This window comes from Diospyros lotus, chromosome 7, assembly GCF_014633365.1.
Source record: "Diospyros lotus cultivar Yz01 chromosome 7, ASM1463336v1, whole genome shotgun sequence".
Classification (NCBI taxonomy): domain Eukaryota; kingdom Viridiplantae; phylum Streptophyta; class Magnoliopsida; order Ericales; family Ebenaceae; genus Diospyros; species Diospyros lotus.
Genome location: NC_068344.1, coordinates 7,788,939 through 7,808,770, shown reverse-complemented (window position 1 = coordinate 7,808,770; position 19,832 = coordinate 7,788,939). Strand labels below are relative to the sequence as shown.

Below are 19,832 nucleotides of genomic sequence, written 5' to 3'. Positions count from 1 at the left end.
TTTGAGACATCTAATAATAAAGAATCACAACATCAAAACTACTTTGCACTTGTATTTTAAAATTAGTTCAATTATTTTTTTTTCTGATATTTTCCTTGAAATTTATTTTTTTGAGTATGAATTTCACCTTTAAAATACAAAAACTCCTCCTCCCCCGTTGGATTGGATTTTCTAGCGTAGCTAGGCTATGGGATGCTTTGTGGTGATTGGGACGAAGTCTTCGGGGTCAATTCACTGCCGTGCTTGAGCTGCAAATTCCTTCATTATTTCATCATCTCAAACATCCATATTTAGCGATTCTTGTATTCTAATTCCCATCCTCCTTTGCCCAATTAAATTGCAGTGAACAGTTGGCGTTTAGCTGCCTAGAAAGTTCAGATCGATGGCGGCTGTTTCTTTCTTTCCGTTTGTGGCCTTGTATTTCCTGTCTCATCCCGCTGTTTCTGCTCTTGATAACAACAACAATAATATCAAGATTACCTGTCCCGAGTCGTTTCGCTGCGGAAATTCAGGACCACCGCTTTATTTTCCTTTCTCCAATATCTCCAATCCCCAGTGCGGGCTGTGCACTGTGTTTTGCTCTGATCACGAAGATCGTAAATCATTTATCAATTTTGGAAGTGAAGAAAAATTTACGATAACTGACATCTTATCCAGGCACAGCGGTTACGGCCGTGTTACAGTCGTCCATGACCCAGAGTTCACAAAACGTTTACGTGCCGGCGATTGCAGTGGCTTAAGGAATTTCAGCTCACCCGATTCTCCTTTTATTTCCTTCACTATCCCTCACAATCTCACCCTCTTCAAGTGCAGGAAAAGCTCTCCACTTAGCCCTCCAGCACATGCTGAGTATTTCAACTACACAGCCTGTGATGATTTCTATTTGTACTACAACAAGCATCCAATAGATGATCATCACAACTTTTCTGCTTCTGCCGATTCTTTTCATGGCTGCGACACCATTCAGCTGCCTTTGACTCCGGGGCTGTATAAAAGTGAAACTGAACCTGGTGAGAACGATGAAGATCTATTAGAACTATTGAAAGGTACCTATTATATCGACTTGCAAGTGGCCGAGGATTGTCTCAAATGTCACAGGAGAGGAGGCCTATGCCAGACCAACAACCGAAGATTTCACTGCACAGCAAAAAAAAAGGGTACTTCTCTACGAGTGCGATTTTGTTCACCCCTTCGACGGGGTGAACATCACCGTTACAATTTTTGTGAGGGTGAAAAAACAACGGAATGGCATGAAAATGTTAATTGCCGTTCCGTTACTTTTACACCGTTAAAGGGGTGAACAAAATTGCACTCCTTCTCTACTACACCTGCACGTGAATCTTGCAGCTATGCCTGCTGTTACTTCTCTGTCTTCAGCAATATCATGGTGCCTCTTTCTCCCAAAAAGCTTGAGCCAATCAGGGAGTGTCTGCAATAATATGTATCAGACTATTACCTAATAATTCGTTTAACCTGCTGTTTATTGCAGGGCCTAACCTCAAACTGATCCTTCCCTTAGGTAAAGAAAACGTTCTAAACTAACTTCTCTATTTGTTCTTTCATTGTTCTGTTTCTGCCCTGCTTCTTTCTTGTTGGTGATGACCACCACCTGTTTGTTCTTTAGTCACTGTCGGAGCCCTTGCCATTTGCTTGATTATTGTATTGATTATCCGTCGATACAAAAGACGGAAGTATGTCTCTTCACATCTGTTGTCAAGGAACATTTCCGCGTATCCTTCAGCTGGGATTGAATTTAGCGGTGTCTTCTTCGGAGTTCCTGTCTTCAAATATGCTGAACTTGAACAAGCGACAGACAATTTCCATCCTTCCAATGAGCTCGGAGATGGAGGTTTTGGCACTGTCTACCATGGTAAGATGGTTAAAGTTGTTCATATTTGTCACCGCATCACCAAACTTACAAGATCAAATCTGAGAATCTGCATATGAATTATGTCCAATCACAATTGTTGATCTCTTCTCAACCAGGGATACTTCCGGATGGAAGGGAAGTGGCAGTTAAACGCCTATACGAACACAACTCGAGGCGCGTGATGCAATTCCTGAATGAAGTCGAAATCCTAACCTGCCTGCGCCATCCCAATCTTGTTTCCCTTTACGGCTGCACTTCACGCCACAGCCGGGAACTGTTGCTTGTTTATGAGTACATTCCTAATGGCACTCTGGCCGATCACATCCATGGCGACCGAGCCAAAGATGGCTTACTCAGATGGTCTATTCGGATGAGCATAGCCGTGGAAACTGCCAGTACATTAGCATACCTCCACGCTACTGATATCATCCACCGCGATATCAAGACTGACAACATACTACTCGACAACAACTTTTCTGTCAAAGGTGCTGATTTTGGGCTTTCAAGACTCCTCCCAACCGATGTGACACACGTCTCGACAGCTCCACAGGGGACTCCCGGCTATGTTGATCCGGAATATTACCAATCTTACCAACTTACTGATAGGAGTGACGTTTATAGCTTTGGAGTTGTGCTCATTGAGCTCATATCATCCATGCCTGCCGTTGACATTAGCAGACATAGGCATGAGATTAATTTGGCTAACTTAGCAATAAACCGAATCCAGAACCGTGCATTTAATGAGCTGATTGATCCTTCTCTTAGGTTTGAGTCAAACACTTCAGTCGAAAGGGTGACTACATCAGTGGCCGAGGTGGCTTTTCGATGCCTACAACTCGAAAAGGAAATGAGGCCAAGCATGAATGAAGTTCTGGAGGCTTTGAAGGAAATTCAAGATTACAAAGACGAGGAGAACAATGGGGAACTAATTGACAATTCAGAGCCCTTAAATGATAGATGGCCTCATCCTTCCCCTGAGGGTGATGATGCTGTGTTGTTGAAGAGTGGCAAGGTGCCACCTTCACCCGATTCTGTAACCAATGCTCACAGATGGGTTAGTGGCTCTACCACATCCATTTCCAGTGGATAGGGCTTCATTTTCTTACACCGAAAAAAGATGTCTCCAGTGCACAAGGATCGGGCTCGTGGTTCACCAGTGAGTTGTTTGATTTTGTTTTCTTCTCATCTGCTTGTTTTGATATTGACACATATGATGTCAAGAAATTATACTGGCTGATGTATATAGTATGGAGCTCCCATTTGTACATGCAGAGTTTTGTTTGAAGATTACAGAAGTTTTATCTCATCTTTGATTGCGTTTTCCTTTCCTGCTTGCGAAGGCAAATAGATGAAAATGAAGGGGGAAAACACTGAAATTGGATTTATTTTTTAAATACTGATATGAATGTTGCAGTGAATAATTGATTCCCAAGGCCAAACCAGAAAATTGCGAAGGTTTTGGTTCTTGCGTTCAAGGAATTGGCACCTGTAAGGTTACTGTTCAAATAAGTACTATAAGAGCTTAGAAGAAGATGAACAGAAAATGAGGCCTTAGAATTTATGAAGAATGCTGTTGGTGGCACCTAGAGCTTACGGTTGAGGGTAAACTGAAGCTGTTGTGCTAAATTTGGGTTTGGACGAGTTGAATTGGAGAAACAAAGAGGAGAACAGTAAGGTTAAATGATATAAATAGCAAGGCTGCATGAATACCATAATAAGTTTGCATTTATGCTGTGCGCATTTGACAGAACAACAATTTCTGTGAAGGGTTGTGAATGGTTTCAGGTAAGAATTTCATGCCAGTTTTTATAGCTTTGCTTCAAGTTAAACATATTAATGTACCTAAATTTTGTAAGTGGATTCTGTATATTTCATATCAATAAAAAGAAGAAGATAATTCTGTAAATTCTGGGACGGGAAGGAGAAGGTAATTTTAGCAATTAAAGTGTTTGAGGTAAGAAAATCTCTACTTCAAACCCCTGTGGTTTTGTTGACACTGCACTCACAATCTTACATTCAAAAGCTTTCATACTGTATGATTCATTATTTCATATGATTTGTCTCAATTGATAGATTTGTTCACTACTTACCTTAAATTAGAAGAGTGTGAGCTTGATGATTGTTCATTTCTATCTAAAGGGGAGAAGGATGTGAAATATGGAACACAAAAAGGTCTGGCCAAATATTCTGGAGATTTGCATTTTGTGTGAAATTGTTGACCACTTGAACTAACCTGTATCGTGTGCAGTGTGCTTGATGCAATGGCATGCGTTTGCGGGTGGTGTCAGTGGTCTGTATTTTCTACCAAGTTTCATGGTTCATGAGTGTTCTGTTACCTCTCACACACACACACATATATTATTAGTTTGGGGAGCTGGTTGTTGATGAGAAGCATGAAGAATTGCTCCAATTCATTTCATTTCACAAATTGTAAAGATTGTATGAACTTGTAATATAGGTGTAGCGTCTGATAATATCCAGTCTTGTGAGCAAATCATGTTGCAAGTACACCACCACCCCAACTACCCTATTTCATAGATACAAGACCATGTCCTTGGATTTTCTTGGTTTAAAGGGAATGTGTATATGTGAGATATGTGTGATGAGGAATTTTACCTGGGAAAGTGGAATTATTGAAAGACCAAAATGCCATAGGTAAGGAAGGGTCTATAAATGGGGTACTTAGCCTCTTCTTGAAGCATTTGACCAGATTCAAAAGTGGGAGACGAAAAGAGGCGAAGACACTTATCTTGCTCTATAAACCTGTTTGGTAAACCAAGTAATTCAAAGGGAACAGAGAAAATAGAGAATTGAAGAGTCAAGAAGAAAGTAGAATTCTATCCACCCCATACCTACAACGGAATATTGCAAATTGTATAAGTGTTTGGAAAATGAGGAAGAAATAAACTTAAATGATCATCAAAGGAATCATTTTGCTTCTAAACGTCAAGATTACATTGAGGTTCGTCTTACCGTTGGCTTTCATTTACTAGTTAAGTCATTTGAGAAATTAATGTTTATTTTGAGTTTAAATCTTGTTAATGTGGTTAATTTTTATTTTTTAAACAAGATACATAAGAGTTGTTGTGGGGTGCCTTAGAAAAATCAAATCTAAAAATCCCAAAATTTATAAAAATATTCCAAGGAAATCGAAAACCCAGATAACCTCCAAGAGTTTTCTACGACAAGAGTCTCCAGGAAGGTCTAGCCTTAGCATTTCCAAGGCCAAGAATCATTTAGAGTCTCCAGGTCCAAGCCATCTGATGGCTTCAAAAAGTCTTCAAACTCATCTAGAGGGTACTCATCGAGGGATTCTACCCCAGAGATGCCTCCAGGCCCTCAGATTTCATTCTATGCTTCTTCCCTAAAGAGTTAGGAGACTCATATTTAGCATGCCATGTGTCACGCATACACACGCACTATGCCTATGCACTTAGCAATCCCAAGCATCTACCATTTTTTTAAAAATAATACTCATTTCATTAGTAAGTGTAAATCCAAAGTACAAAAGTCAAAATAAGCCAAAAAGTGCCAAAAGAAGCCCTTAGATCTTCTCTCTTTTGTATCATTCTCTATTTTCCTAACTTGTATAGTTAGAGGGCCTACATTATTTGTAGGAGATTTATATTTCCTAGCTTGTGAGTTAAAGGGGCTATTTGTGAAGTAAGAGCTTGTAATTTCTAGTAAGATTGCTAGAGGGCCTACCGGGTGTGGTAGGAGGTTTAGTAAATTATTTCAAATCCTTAATAAGGGGCTAAGAGAGTAGATGTAGGTCATTTGGTTGAACCACTATAAATCCTTACATTTATTTTGATTTCATTTCATTGTTTTTATATTTTGTTTTCAAAACCTCCCAAAAAGTTTTAAATTTCTCAAACACCCAATTCACCCCGCTCTTGTGTTATGGTGCCACTACTATACGATTATAACATCCTAAAGAATCCAAAGAGTTAGGTCACACATGCATTCCACGTGTCATGTGGCCTCCACCATCAACGCCTATAAATACCCCCAGGTATGCGCTAAAAAAGGGAGGACCCAGATCTAGGACTTGAAGACTCAAACCCAAGTCCAACACTCTAGACCCAAACCGATCTAGAGACTCCCATTCGAAGAAAATCATCCAAAGCTTTATACCTCACACATGCATACTTCACTCTACACCATGGAATCATCTAACTTAGGCATCAGAGGGCTCGCGTGGGGGAGCTCCCCACATGCCTTTTGACTGTGTTTGTGCCGTAGACTCATCTGGACACTCCCCAACTCTCCCAGAGCCTACTCATTCAGAGACTTCCTCCACAGCCAAGCCATCTAAAAACTAGCCAGCCAAAGACTCAAGTCATCGAGGAGTAAGTCTCCTGAAGACTCACCAAGCATCCGAAGACTTAGGGGACCCCCTTTGCTCTCCCAAAAAATGGATTGAGCTCTAACATAAGGATCCTACTCTCCCGAACAATGGATCGAGCCATCCTCTATCTAGGCACTTATTAACATCCCTTGCTGGCAAGGACCTTACACCCCACTTCCTCGCTGGGCTCTACCAAGTTATTTCCTAGGATATAAATTCAATTGTTGTATTCCAGCACCAACAATTTGGCATCGTCTATGGGAAACGAGCAAAAAGTCAAATTCCATGGTGAAGGGTACAAAGTCCTCTCAGGTAAGGGCATCCCAATCTAAAGACACACATGCTAATCTCCCCAAACAAATGGAGGCTACCATAAAGGGGCGTCACTCGTCTATGTCCCTGGATTCAGGGCCTTTCCCCTACTGTTATGCGACTTCAAAGGCTTTTCTCTTACTATTTATTATGCCATCTCCTTCAGAAATGCAACTAGCCCTCGAGGGAGAGCATACCATCCTAACTTGGTCGATAAGTGCTCCTTGGCCTGGTCTTCCTTGGGGACTAGATATAAGACGAGGCGAGGCAAGCTAGGAAAACATCAACTGGCAAGATGGTACCTCACATTATCTCTCAAAGATCCAAGTTTGGGAAACAAACGAGGACATTTCTTGAACTTGAAAGGACCATCATTCCTAGTAATGAAGCTCACCGAGGAGGAATATCGCCTCAAGGCCAACCTAATGAAGTTGTTGCTCCTCTAGAAGTTTTTGAGAGCATTCATCCACTAGAAAGGGCGACATCTTACTTAGATGAAACGGTCTCACAAGTGCGTTCCTAGACGAATATGAAACCTGGTCACCTACAAGAGCGTTTTATGAACCAAGAACGCCTTCTTGCTTAGCATCATGGAAGATACGAGTTATGCCATGAAAGGGGTAGTAGGAGACTGCTACTTTCCAGAATAGGGCAGCTCGAAGTCACAAGAAGGATTGTTGAGGAAGTAATTGACGAGAAGAGGCTATTGTCACTCATGACAGCTCATATAAGAAGAGAACACCATCAGTAGCTAACGTAGTGAAGCGACCACTCCCTAAAAAATCCTTAACTCCCACAGTTACCTACCTACTCTAAATCATTCAATGTGTATAATAGTTCAACTCTCTATATTCTTACATGAATGAGATGACGTCATGGCTTATCACAAGCCCCCAAGGACATGGGATCCTATCTATCTGCTCAAGATTCGCTAAGGGTTAAATGAGCCATTGAGGCATCATAACTGCTATAGAAGTGCCATCCTAAAGGTCAACCTTCACCCCGTAATGAGGGCCTCTAATATTTAACCAACCTAGAAGTCTACACCAACAGGCTTACACTGCAAAAAGAAACACTTAAGCACAGGAAGTATTAACTAATCTTCCCCATTATAAATTACAGATGTAGGTGAATGTACCTAACCACGTAATCAAAACATGTTTGTACAAAGAAAAATAGTGAATGTGGTGTGTGTGCGTGATGCATGTTATACTTCCTGCTTTTTGTACAAATATACATGTCTGACTTGTCTTGCAACAACACATCCAAAATATTGGTATTCTCTCTCTTATTGCGAATGTAGGTGAAACGCTGAACCATGAAGATAAAATATTCTTTCTCTCTCTGATTGTGGATGTGAGCAAGATATGCTGAACCATACAAACAAAATAGAGTGCTACAACGCAAGCCTTGTGCCACAAGCGCCCACGTCCTTCCACCTAGTCAAATCTTACTCACACATACGAGCCGTCAGGCATGCTCCCGTGAGAACCAATTTAATTTGTCTTTGGACACAAAGACCAAGGGTGGCGCCTCTTCCTAATTTCTATTCTCTTGCCCTATATATATATATATATAGGTGGAAGGAATGGGGTTTAGGGAACAATGACTCGCATGTGCTAACATGGCCATGACCAGTCAGGCATAATGCCACAAAAGCATTTCTTTTATGCAGGTTCATTGGTACTTAACTCCTACACTACGCTAGGGTGCCTGATGGGCATGTCTACGCTTCTCCATCAACCAAACCTTTCTCAAGGAGACTCTACAAGTTTTGGTGATCCTCCCTACTGCGTCTTGTGAAAGCATGCATTGGACATTCAAATTCCCCCTACTCCTTAGTGATAAACTAAAAGTCCCATGGGACTCAATGACCGGGGCATGTGGCGACGTCTGTCAAAGGCAGTCTGAAAGACCAGGACATAACCCATCCCCCTAGTTATGTTGGAGGCATTGATACCACCTGTTGTCGTCGTGCTTTGGATGCTTAACAGGACTCTACATCTCATAGTATCTCGACAAGTACATTGTCATTTATATAATAATTCTCTACTATCATAATTTCACATATACAACTATTTTACCACCCAAAAGTTGGGGCAAACCGGCATCCCCAAGACAGTTACACTGGGAAGCTAGGTTTTCTTTGTATATATGTGTGCCCAGGTACTCACAAAGCGTACAATTCCCTTTGAGGCAATCAAGTTCTGCATGAAATTATCAGTAATCAATTACCACCTTTAACAAGCGTTCAGTTTCTTTACATAATCTGCTTGCCATTCTACTTTTATACATACGTGCATACATACACCAAGCATTCGCACTTAGTCCTCGAAATGCTCATCATTCCCAAAAAAATACTCATTTCATTGATATATATGAAACTTGGAATACAATAGTCGAAATGAGTTACAAAATAAGTCCAAAAACATCAAAAAACAAAATAAACATATCCTAAGGTAGCGTGAGAGGGATCACCTTTAGAAAGGTCACTAGAAGTCACTTCTTGACCGTCATCCAGGACATCTAGACCCAACAAGTCGATACCTACCAAAGCATTAATAGTCTCTAGCATATCTCCCGTAGCCAAGTTTGGCGTGCCCCTAGGGTCCCAAAGCCAACTCAGGCACAAGTGGACTCCACAAACTAGTAAGGTTGGACAAATCGTCCTCCTAACCAGCCTTTATGTAATCCATTGACGCGGTCGGCTCTGGATTGCCGAACTCCTGCCAATCAAGGATGCTACAACCCAACATCCCCAGTGTGAAAACCAACTCTGAAAAGATCTCCCCGAGACGCGTCTTCTCTAAGTAGCCTCAAGTTAAGTAAAAGCCATACATCATAAAGCCTGAGGCATACTCCTCCTTCCTTGCCTAGCATTCCCAAGAGAGCCTATACTCTTTCACCGCCGCCACTCAGATGGCGTTGATGTCTACTTCCCTCAGCTGGTAGGTAGCTTCTTCGACTTTCCCCTTTACCTCCAAAGAGTCAAACGCTCAAGTTCTCTGTCCCCTCCATCATGCTTTTATTCTTTTCTATAAACGTAGTGTTGGTAATCTAAAAGGCTACTGTGATCTTCTGTTGCTCTTCCAACTCAAGCCTTATTTGTTCGTTGTCATCTTTGAGGGAGTTTCTCTCCCTCCTTATTCTTTCAACGTCTCGCTTAAGGTCCCAGGCTCATTTCTTGTAGTCCTCAAGGTCCTTGACTTTGTGCTCTAGGTAGCTCCGTTCAGATCAAAGATGGATGCCTTCGTTTATCCATTTCTGCCTATTCGCCTCAACTTTGGCAAGGTTAGCCTGTGCGCTTTCGGTGGCAACGACCTGCCTCTGGACACTCCGCATAGAAAACCAAACCAAACCTTAGATCTTGAGCAATATTTCAACCTAAACATCAAATCCAAAAACTCCTTACCTTGACTAAGTGTCGTTCCTCAAGGTCCAAAGCCTTTGATGTGCACTGCACAAACTCCTATTCGTCGCGCAGTAGCACTGTGGCATATATCAATCTTACCCCCACACCGAGCTTTTCCACCAAATCTATATCAAAAAGCCCCAGGCACACTCAAAATTTGTGCCCCTTTAGCTGCTGGTGTGGGAAGGGGATTTTCGCTTCGTGTATTGGCCCCAGGGCGAGGAACATGGGTGAATGTGCCTTGGATTTCATCTCCAGGTCTCGACGAGGCAGGCACTCTCTTTGTTAGTGGAGTCCACAGCTCGATGTTGGCTGTGATTCCTTTCTAATCGAGTCTGCTCCTGTTGAGCCCTTACCTTATTCCCAACCTCTACCTTCGCCGCTACCCTAGCCCTAGCAATCTCTAGCGTCGCCTGTGTCCTTGGGTTTAGTGGAGAAGATGGCTCCAGAAACTCTCTGTTCTTGAAGTCCCCACAAACCTGGTGGAAGAATGACGAGAGGCAGGTTAAAAAAGTCATTTATCGTCAGCTCAGAGGCTACCCCTGCATTACTGGTGCCCTTTCCTTCCACCCTGGTTCTTTTGCTTCTTTGAGTTAGGGGAATTTCCCCCTCCTCAATTCCCTCAGAGTCGAGGGCACGAACAGATTGTTGTTATTGTTGTTATTTCTCCGTTCATCGTCGATCCTCTAAAATTGCTCCATCTCTACAAATCAAGAAAATAGCAAACTAATTGGAATATTCCAAAAGTAAAAGACAAAGGCAAGAAAGATAAGGCAGGGTAAGCACCCTCGGGGTTCGTCTCCGCCTCACACCCTTCTTCTTCCTCCTCTCTCGCCTCATCCTCATCTCCAATGACATCAGCCTCCTCCTCGTCTTCTTCTTCCTCACCATCCTCCTCCTCCAATGAATGGGATACTTGGAGAGCGACCCTCTTGGGTCTGGTCAGGTCCAAAGGCCCAGCACATTGAGTTGTGGGTTCCGACGAGTAGGCACCCTGATCCTCCTCTATCATCATCCACCGTACCACCATTTGGTTCTCGTTGACAATCAAGTCAGAAAAGGCCACAGGACCCCCTTGGGCTAGTTTGTTAATCTCCTCTTGGTGCTCCTGCACCATTGACCTCACGTTCAGCCACTTTCGCACCGTCTTCCTCAAGGCTACGGTATGCCAAAATTGCAGCGCATCATAAGTTACGAGTGGTCAGACCACCAATCAATGGGTTTCAAAACCATCCACCTTCTATGGCGCACCCTTAAAAAGCTTCACCCTATTCACCTTGGTTTAAAGCGATGCGAATTCGTTCTCCCCTCATGTGGTCCGGACGCAATAAAAGTAGCGAAATAAAGCAAGTGTAGGCTTTACCCATGTGCTTCCGTCTTCTTTCATTTTCAATAACAAAGCATTTAATACTCTATTGCTTCTTTAATTATGCTCTTTATAGAGCATTAAATGAGGAGAGACGGGTGGGAAATTAAAATAAAGAGAAAAGAGAGAGAATTGTTCTCTCACCCAAACAATCGACCATTTTTTCTTCTCCTTTCTCTCATGTGCATCTTCTTCTTCTTGCTCCAAAAGCCATCTACAATCTTATTCTTCTTCCCTTGTTCTTCATTTGATCTTTAGTCTTGAGACGACCAATTTCCATCTAAAAGAGAAAACTTACAACTTTGGTTCACCTTCGTTGAGATAGACTAGCACATGTCCATCGAAGGGTTCTAGTGTGGCTTAGGCATGGACTGACTTGGTCACTTGCATTTGTGAGAGAGGACTGGTCATCTAAGTAAGCAGGTTCCGAGAGTTGTTCGAGGCAGTTGATGGGAGGCTGAGAGCTATGAGTCAAAGGTGCATTAGATAATTGGCAACTTCTTCATTCTTTGAGGTATATGATTCCTAACCCTCTATGGTTGGATGTTTTGATATGTATATGGTTGCTATTTACCGAGTCTTGCAAAGGTTCTCCATTTCACTTTCGTTGCATGTTTGTTGTGTTCTTTAAAATGTTTTAAAAACCCACCTCATTCGTTGGATGATCCACCAAGTGTTAGCCTATGTTTTTAGAGAGAGGTTAAGAAAAGTGTTAAAAATGAGAGGTAATAGAGAGAAATAGACAAAGAAAAGGTAGAGAGGAAGAAGAAGCCTTGGTTAATGAAGAAATGAGGAGCCAATAAACAAAACCAGGCTTCCTTAAGCACATTATCAAGGTAAAGGGTGTGAACAAAATTTTTCTTTCATTATTTGTGATATTTTACTCGTGTTTAGTTTTGATGATGAAAAATTTCAAATGTATTTTTTTCTCAATCAAAGCATATGGTTTGGAAACAAAAATCAATTTCAAAGTGCTTTGTTAAAATGATCTATGATCTTTTATATTATTTGGAGATTAGCATAAACAAGTTTTAAGATCTAAAAAGAATCTCCTTGAAATCGTTGGTCAAAATAATTCTAAGGCAAAAGACCAACTAGAACATGTTTTTGAAAGTATGTTCATTTTAGAAAACTATCTTCTACTATTTTGATATCTAATATCTCTTAGTAATGAAATGGTTTTCATGAATGTCTTTATGAAAATCAATTTCTACTATATGGATTATATGAATGAGAAAATGCATTTTTAGTATATAAATCTTAAAGCAAGATATAAAATATTGAGTATGAATGAAAGATTGATTTGTTAAGAATAATTTGTTTCAAATCATACTTTTGATAATCTCAACTTGCTTTAAAGATAATCAAAATGAGTTTTTAAAGAATCGAATAAGAATGTATTGAAAATTCAAGTTTTTCTAAAGAATAGTCGACTATCAGGATCATTCTGTTGACTATGCTTCAAAATAGTCGACTATTTTTTATGTTTTGTCGACTATTTAAGCATCTGTCGACTATTTTAGCATCTGTCGACTATCGAGTAAAAATAGTCGACTATGCCTTTTGGTCTGTCGACTATTTTTGTTCATGAAATTCAAAAATTTCTTCATATCTCAGCATCTGTCGACTATTGGAATGTGTCTGTCGACTATTAAAATTTTGTGTTATAAAATAGTCGACTATTCGTTTTGTCTGTCAACTATTTCTTGCTTTAGTTGTAAAAATAGTCAACTATATATTTCTTCTGTCGACTATTTCTTTTTGCAGAAAGCTCCAACGGCTATTTTTTCAAATCCCAACGGCTCCAAACGGCTATATTTCACTTCAACTTCGTGTGACACTTATATATACATGTCATAGATGATCAAGAGAAGGCTAATGGACGGGAACGAATTGAATTGAGCTTACATTTTACACTCGTTTCTATTTACATTCACTGTGCTTCAATTTTCTCTCTTCAAGGCTGTGATCTTAATTTGTTTACATTCATTTAAGCCTTGTATCATTTTTTAGAGACATTGTAACTAAGAGATTCATTTCTTAGATTCTCTCCAACTATATATTTCTTGTTTTCCTAGCTTGTATAGCTAGAGGGCCCATTTGAGTGGGAGGTTTTGTAATTCCTAGTCTCGGACTAGAGGACCTACTTGTTTTAAGTATGGGGTTTTAGTGGATGGTTTGAAAAATCCTTAGTGAGGAGCTAAGGTAGTGGATTAGGCTTGGGTTAAGCCGAACCACTATAAATCTTGGTGTTCTTGTGTGCTTGTGTTCTTTAAATAATCTTTATCTTTCTAAGCATTCCTTAATTCCTCACTTGATTCACATTTGTCATTTTATATGCTTCACGTTTTAAATCATTAAAACTTCAACCTGTATTAAAAAGTTTTTCAAGTTCTATCAATTAAGTTTTTAAAATAACCAATTCACCCCCCCTCTTGGTGTGTGCCATAGCATCTCCCGTTCTAACAATTTGATGTGATGATTTGTTAATGAATGTTATTTTGAATACTTTATAAAAAAATGTTGAAAATGCCTGCACATATGCATATTAGGTATTATTGGGAAAAACATGTTATATGTGAATATGATACATTTGAGGTTGTTGATAATGCAATACACTTCAAATGTTTATGCAATGCTTGATAGAAGTATAACTCACCTTCAAAATGTATCTTCTTCAACAATATATATATATATATAGATGTGGGTGTGGGATCTTCGAGGGGCAAGGAAATATCGATGTTTGGAGAAAATCATTCTTCCTTGAAAAATGTAATTAGTGAAAGTTGAAGGGCTAATCACCATCTAATCCACGATTTGCTCATATTCCTTTTATGTAGTCCTTATATCCCAAATTATCTTAACAATCTTGGGCCCGAGCACGTCTTAAGCTATCTGTTCATGCAAGAAAAAAAAAAGGGTGGGGTCTTGTCCCCTAATAGATCCTTCAATGCTCAAGTCAATCCTATGTTCAGGAATGACGCAGTAGTGATGCAATGAAAGTACAATAAATGACTTACCTCACTCATTGGATGCGGTGCCTTTATATAAGTGGTCCATGTTGAGAGAATTATCAAGAAGAGGCCACATGGTCAATTGAGATGGGATCTATTAAAGGGGCTAAGAAAGATAGTTATGGGCCTCTAATTGAGCCCTAGACTTAAGCTCCTATTATGTATTTCTTGTCTTGGGGCCCACTTTTAGGGTTTAGTCATTATGGATTTTATAACAGCGTCCATCATCACTTACCCCCCAAGTCCTTGGCCTAAATAATTTGAGTTAGCTCAAGTTGTAAAAGGTCTTTTCCCTTTTTGTCAGTTGCTCCATGATCAAGACTAAGGTTGAAACTATTTAGGTCCTACTTTTTATTTCTAGGGTTGAAGGTGGATTCCTCTAACTTATGCACCTTCTCAACATTTAATGCCAAGTGGGCCATCAACTGGCCTACCCTAACTAAAGTGCAAAGAATTATTCCCACTTTTTTTTTTACGAGGATAAATGAGAAGGTGCCACATCATCAATATCAGGAAAAGAGACATTGGTTGGCCTTCCCTTGAGACTTATATATATGGGGATGACCCTACCCTACCACACACTTGTCATTCTTCTCACTTTTCTTCCAACATTTAAAGTACTCAGTTTTTCTCCTTAGGCTCATTTTCTTCAAACAAACTAGGTTTGTCTTCTTCTTTTAGGTATATAAGTATATATGAAATGAGCTTCTGTAGTAGGGTGACCTCAAGATCGAGCATGGACTCTTCATCAAGCTCACGCTCTTTTGGCTTTAGGGACCTATCTAATTGTTAGTATTAGTGCCATAATACTAGATTTAGATGACATCTAACAAATATAATTTAGGACTAATGATCTATATCTTACAAATTAAATAAAATATGTTTTCATATTTTTTTTGTCATGTCGTCATTCATATCTCTCCTATTAATATATATATATATATATGAATGAGTCCCTATATTTCCTAATAAAGGTCTTATTCTTAAGTGTTAAGAATATGTGACAAACACTCTTGTATTTAGAATTTCTTAAAGTGATTTTTAGTTCTTAGATTTCTCATAAGGGGAATATGATTAATCGATTACGGAGTGACACATGAGCTACTACTTTTGATTAGTATGATATAATATTCATAAAGAATCGTAAGTCACTCCATAATCCATGAGATGGATATAGTAGACATGTGGGTGGATGTTAGTTGAACATTTGTTGAATGTCACGCAAGTAACAAATCACGTGACTGAAAGGATTAATGATCTGTCACTGGATTCAATTGTGTTATTGGTCCTTAGACTAGAGGCATCACAATTGTCTTGTATGTTTGTGTCAGAGATTTATCGTTGCTATGAACTGCCCGTATATCGTGGTGGGAATATCCACTGTTGTGGTCTCTGTGTAGTAACGTATGGAGGCATGTGATTGCTAATAGGATCCATTGACCTCCGGTATGAGGTGAACATCCTATGCGATCAATAGTTGTTTGTGATTGTATAAATCCCTGGCCAGGGTGCACATGATTGGAAATGAGTTTCCAATGTCAGAAGGAGTTCTGAAGTGTCATCTTAATCACACTATGCTTAATCTTAGCATAGATTTAGAGTCTGTGAGTTTGATTAGTCCATGGCTCTTACTCAATCGGGATGTTAGTTGATTGAGAAATTATAGTACATGAGAATCAAAAGCTCAAATAGGTTCTCTTGATGTATGACTTTATTACTGGTATGATTGTCCTAACATAATGCCAGTTATCACTTAGCACCCTTGGGTACATCAAGGAGATAGAGAGATCTTCTTTGTAGATCAAAGAGTTTGATTAGCGTCAACTGATCAAACTCTTTGACATGTCTTGATTACTACTTAGTCCGATTACTACTTAGTATTGAACTTAGAAAGTCACATGCATATCCTAGTGTAATGGTTGATTAGTGATGTAAAGATGTAATTAAATGTTGATCATCGTTAAGAGTTAATGATGATGTCGTTAAGAGTTAATGGAACGGGTTTAATTAATCAGAGCAATTGTTAAGAGTTTACAAGCATGTCCTTAAAAGTTAACGGGGACCTCAGTTTTATTATGAGATAATGAAAGGGTTATTAAGAGTTAATGGCGGGCTTAGATGCAATTTATAGAAAGTTACAATGAGAGGACATAGTCTGTTGATTAGCCTTGGTGGCAGTCGATCGGATTGTGGCCAAATCGGTCGACTGATTCAAAACCGATCAACTGGTCCTTGCTAATTAGTACAAATCGGCCAATCGTTTGCTCAAAATCGATCGACCATTTCTTAAGCCTCTTACAGTAAAAAACATCATCTTTTTATTTTCTGAGTAACGACTATAAAATTTAAAATCAGATGCTAGTTACTCAATTAACTCCTAGAGATACTCAACTAATATAGAGCATACTAGATTGGACATTTCATGTAATCAATTATATAGAAGCCTTACTCAAGTATGACCAAGTCATTACTCAACTGACTCAAAAACCACACAGACTTTGCATTAAGCACTCGACCACAAGGCTAAGCTTATTTGACTAACATAATCATATACTCAAGTACTAATAATTGATACTTGATTAATCTTAAGCACAGAGATTTACCCAGATTTAATTCAATCTTCACTCGACCAATTAATGTAGATACTCAATTAACAAAAATACTTTAGCCGATTGAGACAAAAGACATACTCGACTAAGGAAATGCCCAGAGTTTTAATTTAAAAAAGATACTCAATTAAAAACAGTCCTTCCTCGATTAATTTTTGAAATACAGAGAGCATGTATAAAATACTCGAGTAGGAAACCTTAATAGTCGATTGAGAAAAGATTTTGCTAAAACATATAATCGATTGATTTGAAAAAACACATAAAATATTACTCGACTAGAAATATGCTCAGATTTTCAATAGATAAAAAGATACTTGATTTTTCAAAGAGTTTACTCGAGTGGGAAAGAAACAATATTCGATTATACAAAGTATCATACTCGACTATAGCTTTAAGAAACATAGTTTTATAAGAACATACTCGAGTAGGTTTTTATGACACTCGATTTAAATATATCAATATTCGATTAATATGAAAAATAAACTGAGCAATATTCGATTGACTCAAAAATAGTTTTAAGATTGAAATTCAAATGTAGAAGTTTTAAAAGAATATTTGGCCACTTTGTCTTCAAAGGCTTCAAAAATACATATACTTAATTTAACAAAAGACTTATATACTTACTCGATTTTTCATGAAGATTTTTAGATTACTTGGAACATACTCGATTATTTTGAAATGTATATTTATATAAATTTGAAGTTCTCCAATTTAAGAAAAATATTTTTATAAGCTTGAAACAAAATCATGCTTGAGTTGTACAAAACCATATTTTGGCAGTTTTGAAGATTAAAAGAATATAGGAGCATGAAATTTTCCAATTTAAAAGGATTTAAAAAATATTTTTGAAAATCATTAATATAAATGTTTTAGAAATCATCAATAAACCAAATTTATTGAAAATATATTTTTCAAGATTCTTTTCTCCATATATCAAAATTCAAATTTCAACAAACTGGGAAGTTTATGAATGAAGATAAACTTGTCTTATATTGATATATACAAAGATACAACAAAAGTGATTACTTATGAGCCCGCTAGACATTATCCAAATCTAGCATTAGGGCACACAACACTAACACTCTTATCCAAAATTTTGCCAAGCCAAAGAAGCCTTTGAGGGAAACCTAGTGATCTATCTATGTGAATGCCCTTGAGGTCGGCCTTTGCATCCCCATTTACCCTGTGGCCATTGAGGTGTTCTGTTTCCTCGAGAAGAACCTAGTTGGTTCGAAACGGACAAAGGATTTTTTTTTTCTTTCTTCATTTTTTTATATAGCCAAGCACATTCCTCCCACTATTAGGCTTTTTTTTTCCCTCTATATTGAGTCGCAACTTATAAGCAACGATAATATTCTTTCATTTCCATTTCCTGGTGATTCGTAGTCGACATCCCTTCCTTGATCAAAGGGTGGAAAAGCTTATTCTTATTTGTCAAACATCAAGAGGGCTAATTCGTCTTCTTTTCCTTTTGGAGGAAGGGGAAAATTAGTGCCTCGATCATCAGACTATTTGAGGAAAAAAGGTCGATCGTCAAAAGAGTTTGCTTGCCTCAAGCATGTGAATGCTCAGAAGCTCGTGTGTGACTTTTCTTTGCATCTTAATGACCTTTCCCCTTAACCATGTTCAGAATTGGGGCCTTTACTAGGTCATCTTCTTTCTTATCCTTCCTTTATTTTCTTTGATTTCAATTAGTTTGACTAACACTTACTTAGTTCTTCGTGATGTCATATCGTATCCTCAACAAAGGATGGTTCTTTGGAGATTGTGCAATCACTAAGTAGTTGGCCTAGTGGCTACGCTTAACCTTGTGCATTTATTTCAAACAAACACATACAAAATAAACAAAGAAAAAACAAACATGCAGGCACAAGGCGTTTATACTCGCCAGTGTAAGAGTGTGAGCTGTAGCATAATTTAAATTTCGGGTAAGTCCAGGTTGATTCACAGGGAGATCATTTATAGATGAAAAAAAAATCACAGAGCATTTGGTTTTGATAAAAGTTTTCTGAAATGGTTTAAATGCAAAAACACAACTAAGCGAGATTGTGGATGGAAAAATCTTGGGATAAGGCAATTTCTGTACCAGCCCACTGATTTACCAAAGAGATATCAAAATATTAATATTGACTGATTTAAATTGAGGTTATTCAGTTAACTATATCCCAAGATGATAATAGTTCTAAGTTAAGCACTCTCCATACATGGCATGAGAGAGTCTGGATTAAGCAACTATCATAAATTGAAATACAGATTAACACACATTTGAGATTTGATAAGTAACCACAATTCAAGATCATGATAGTTCTAGGTTAAGCACTCTCCATACATGGCATGAGAAAGTCTAAATTAAGCAACCATCATAAATTGGATTGTAGATTAATCATTCCAGCTTGATTCTGAAAGTATTTCTAGTTTAAGTAACCTCCATACATGGCATGGAGACTCTAAGTTAGGCTTATGATTCAATCCAAACCCAAAGATTCAATACACACACATTTCTTAATTCAAACCAGCATTCTATTAATTCAATCGGAGTTTGGCTCTTTTGGGAAAACAGTGGCATTAGACACAGTCTTTGCCTTGGCCCAAGTTTAAGCTTAGTCACACATCTCTAAAGAAAAATGAAAGAGACAGGGATCAAAGTAGAAATTAAGTTATAGAATTTAGCGAGACATTAATTAAAGAGACATAAATTAAATTGTTGGAATGTAAATACTGAAATTGAAATTAACAGTGAATGAAAGTTGCATAATGTAAATGTGCATGAAAGGAAATTACAGATGTAAGGAACAAAAATGAAGAACTGGAATGAAAGAACAAAAAGAAAAGAACATAACACAAAAAGAAAAGAACAGAACAAAACGTAAAGAATGTGAACAGTGCTCATATGCCCTT

The 19,832-nt window shown here is 38.6% G+C and overlaps 1 protein-coding gene and 1 pseudogene across 1 annotated transcript; both read left to right on the top strand.

Moving 5' to 3' along the window:
- Positions 1–3,776, top strand: part of LOC127805528 (LEAF RUST 10 DISEASE-RESISTANCE LOCUS RECEPTOR-LIKE PROTEIN KINASE-like 1.1) — a 107,523-nt pseudogene extending 103,747 nt beyond the window's left edge.
- LOC127806290 (LEAF RUST 10 DISEASE-RESISTANCE LOCUS RECEPTOR-LIKE PROTEIN KINASE-like 1.1) lies at positions 174–3,176 on the top strand. Its single transcript, XM_052343492.1, has 4 exons — positions 174–1,157; positions 1,490–1,519; positions 1,625–1,870; positions 1,987–3,176. Exons 1-4 carry the CDS (start codon positions 383–385, stop codon positions 2,958–2,960), a joined length of 2,025 nt encoding a protein of 674 aa, XP_052199452.1. The 5' UTR covers positions 174–382; the 3' UTR covers positions 2,961–3,176.
- Positions 3,777–19,832: the final 16,056 nt, after the last annotated feature.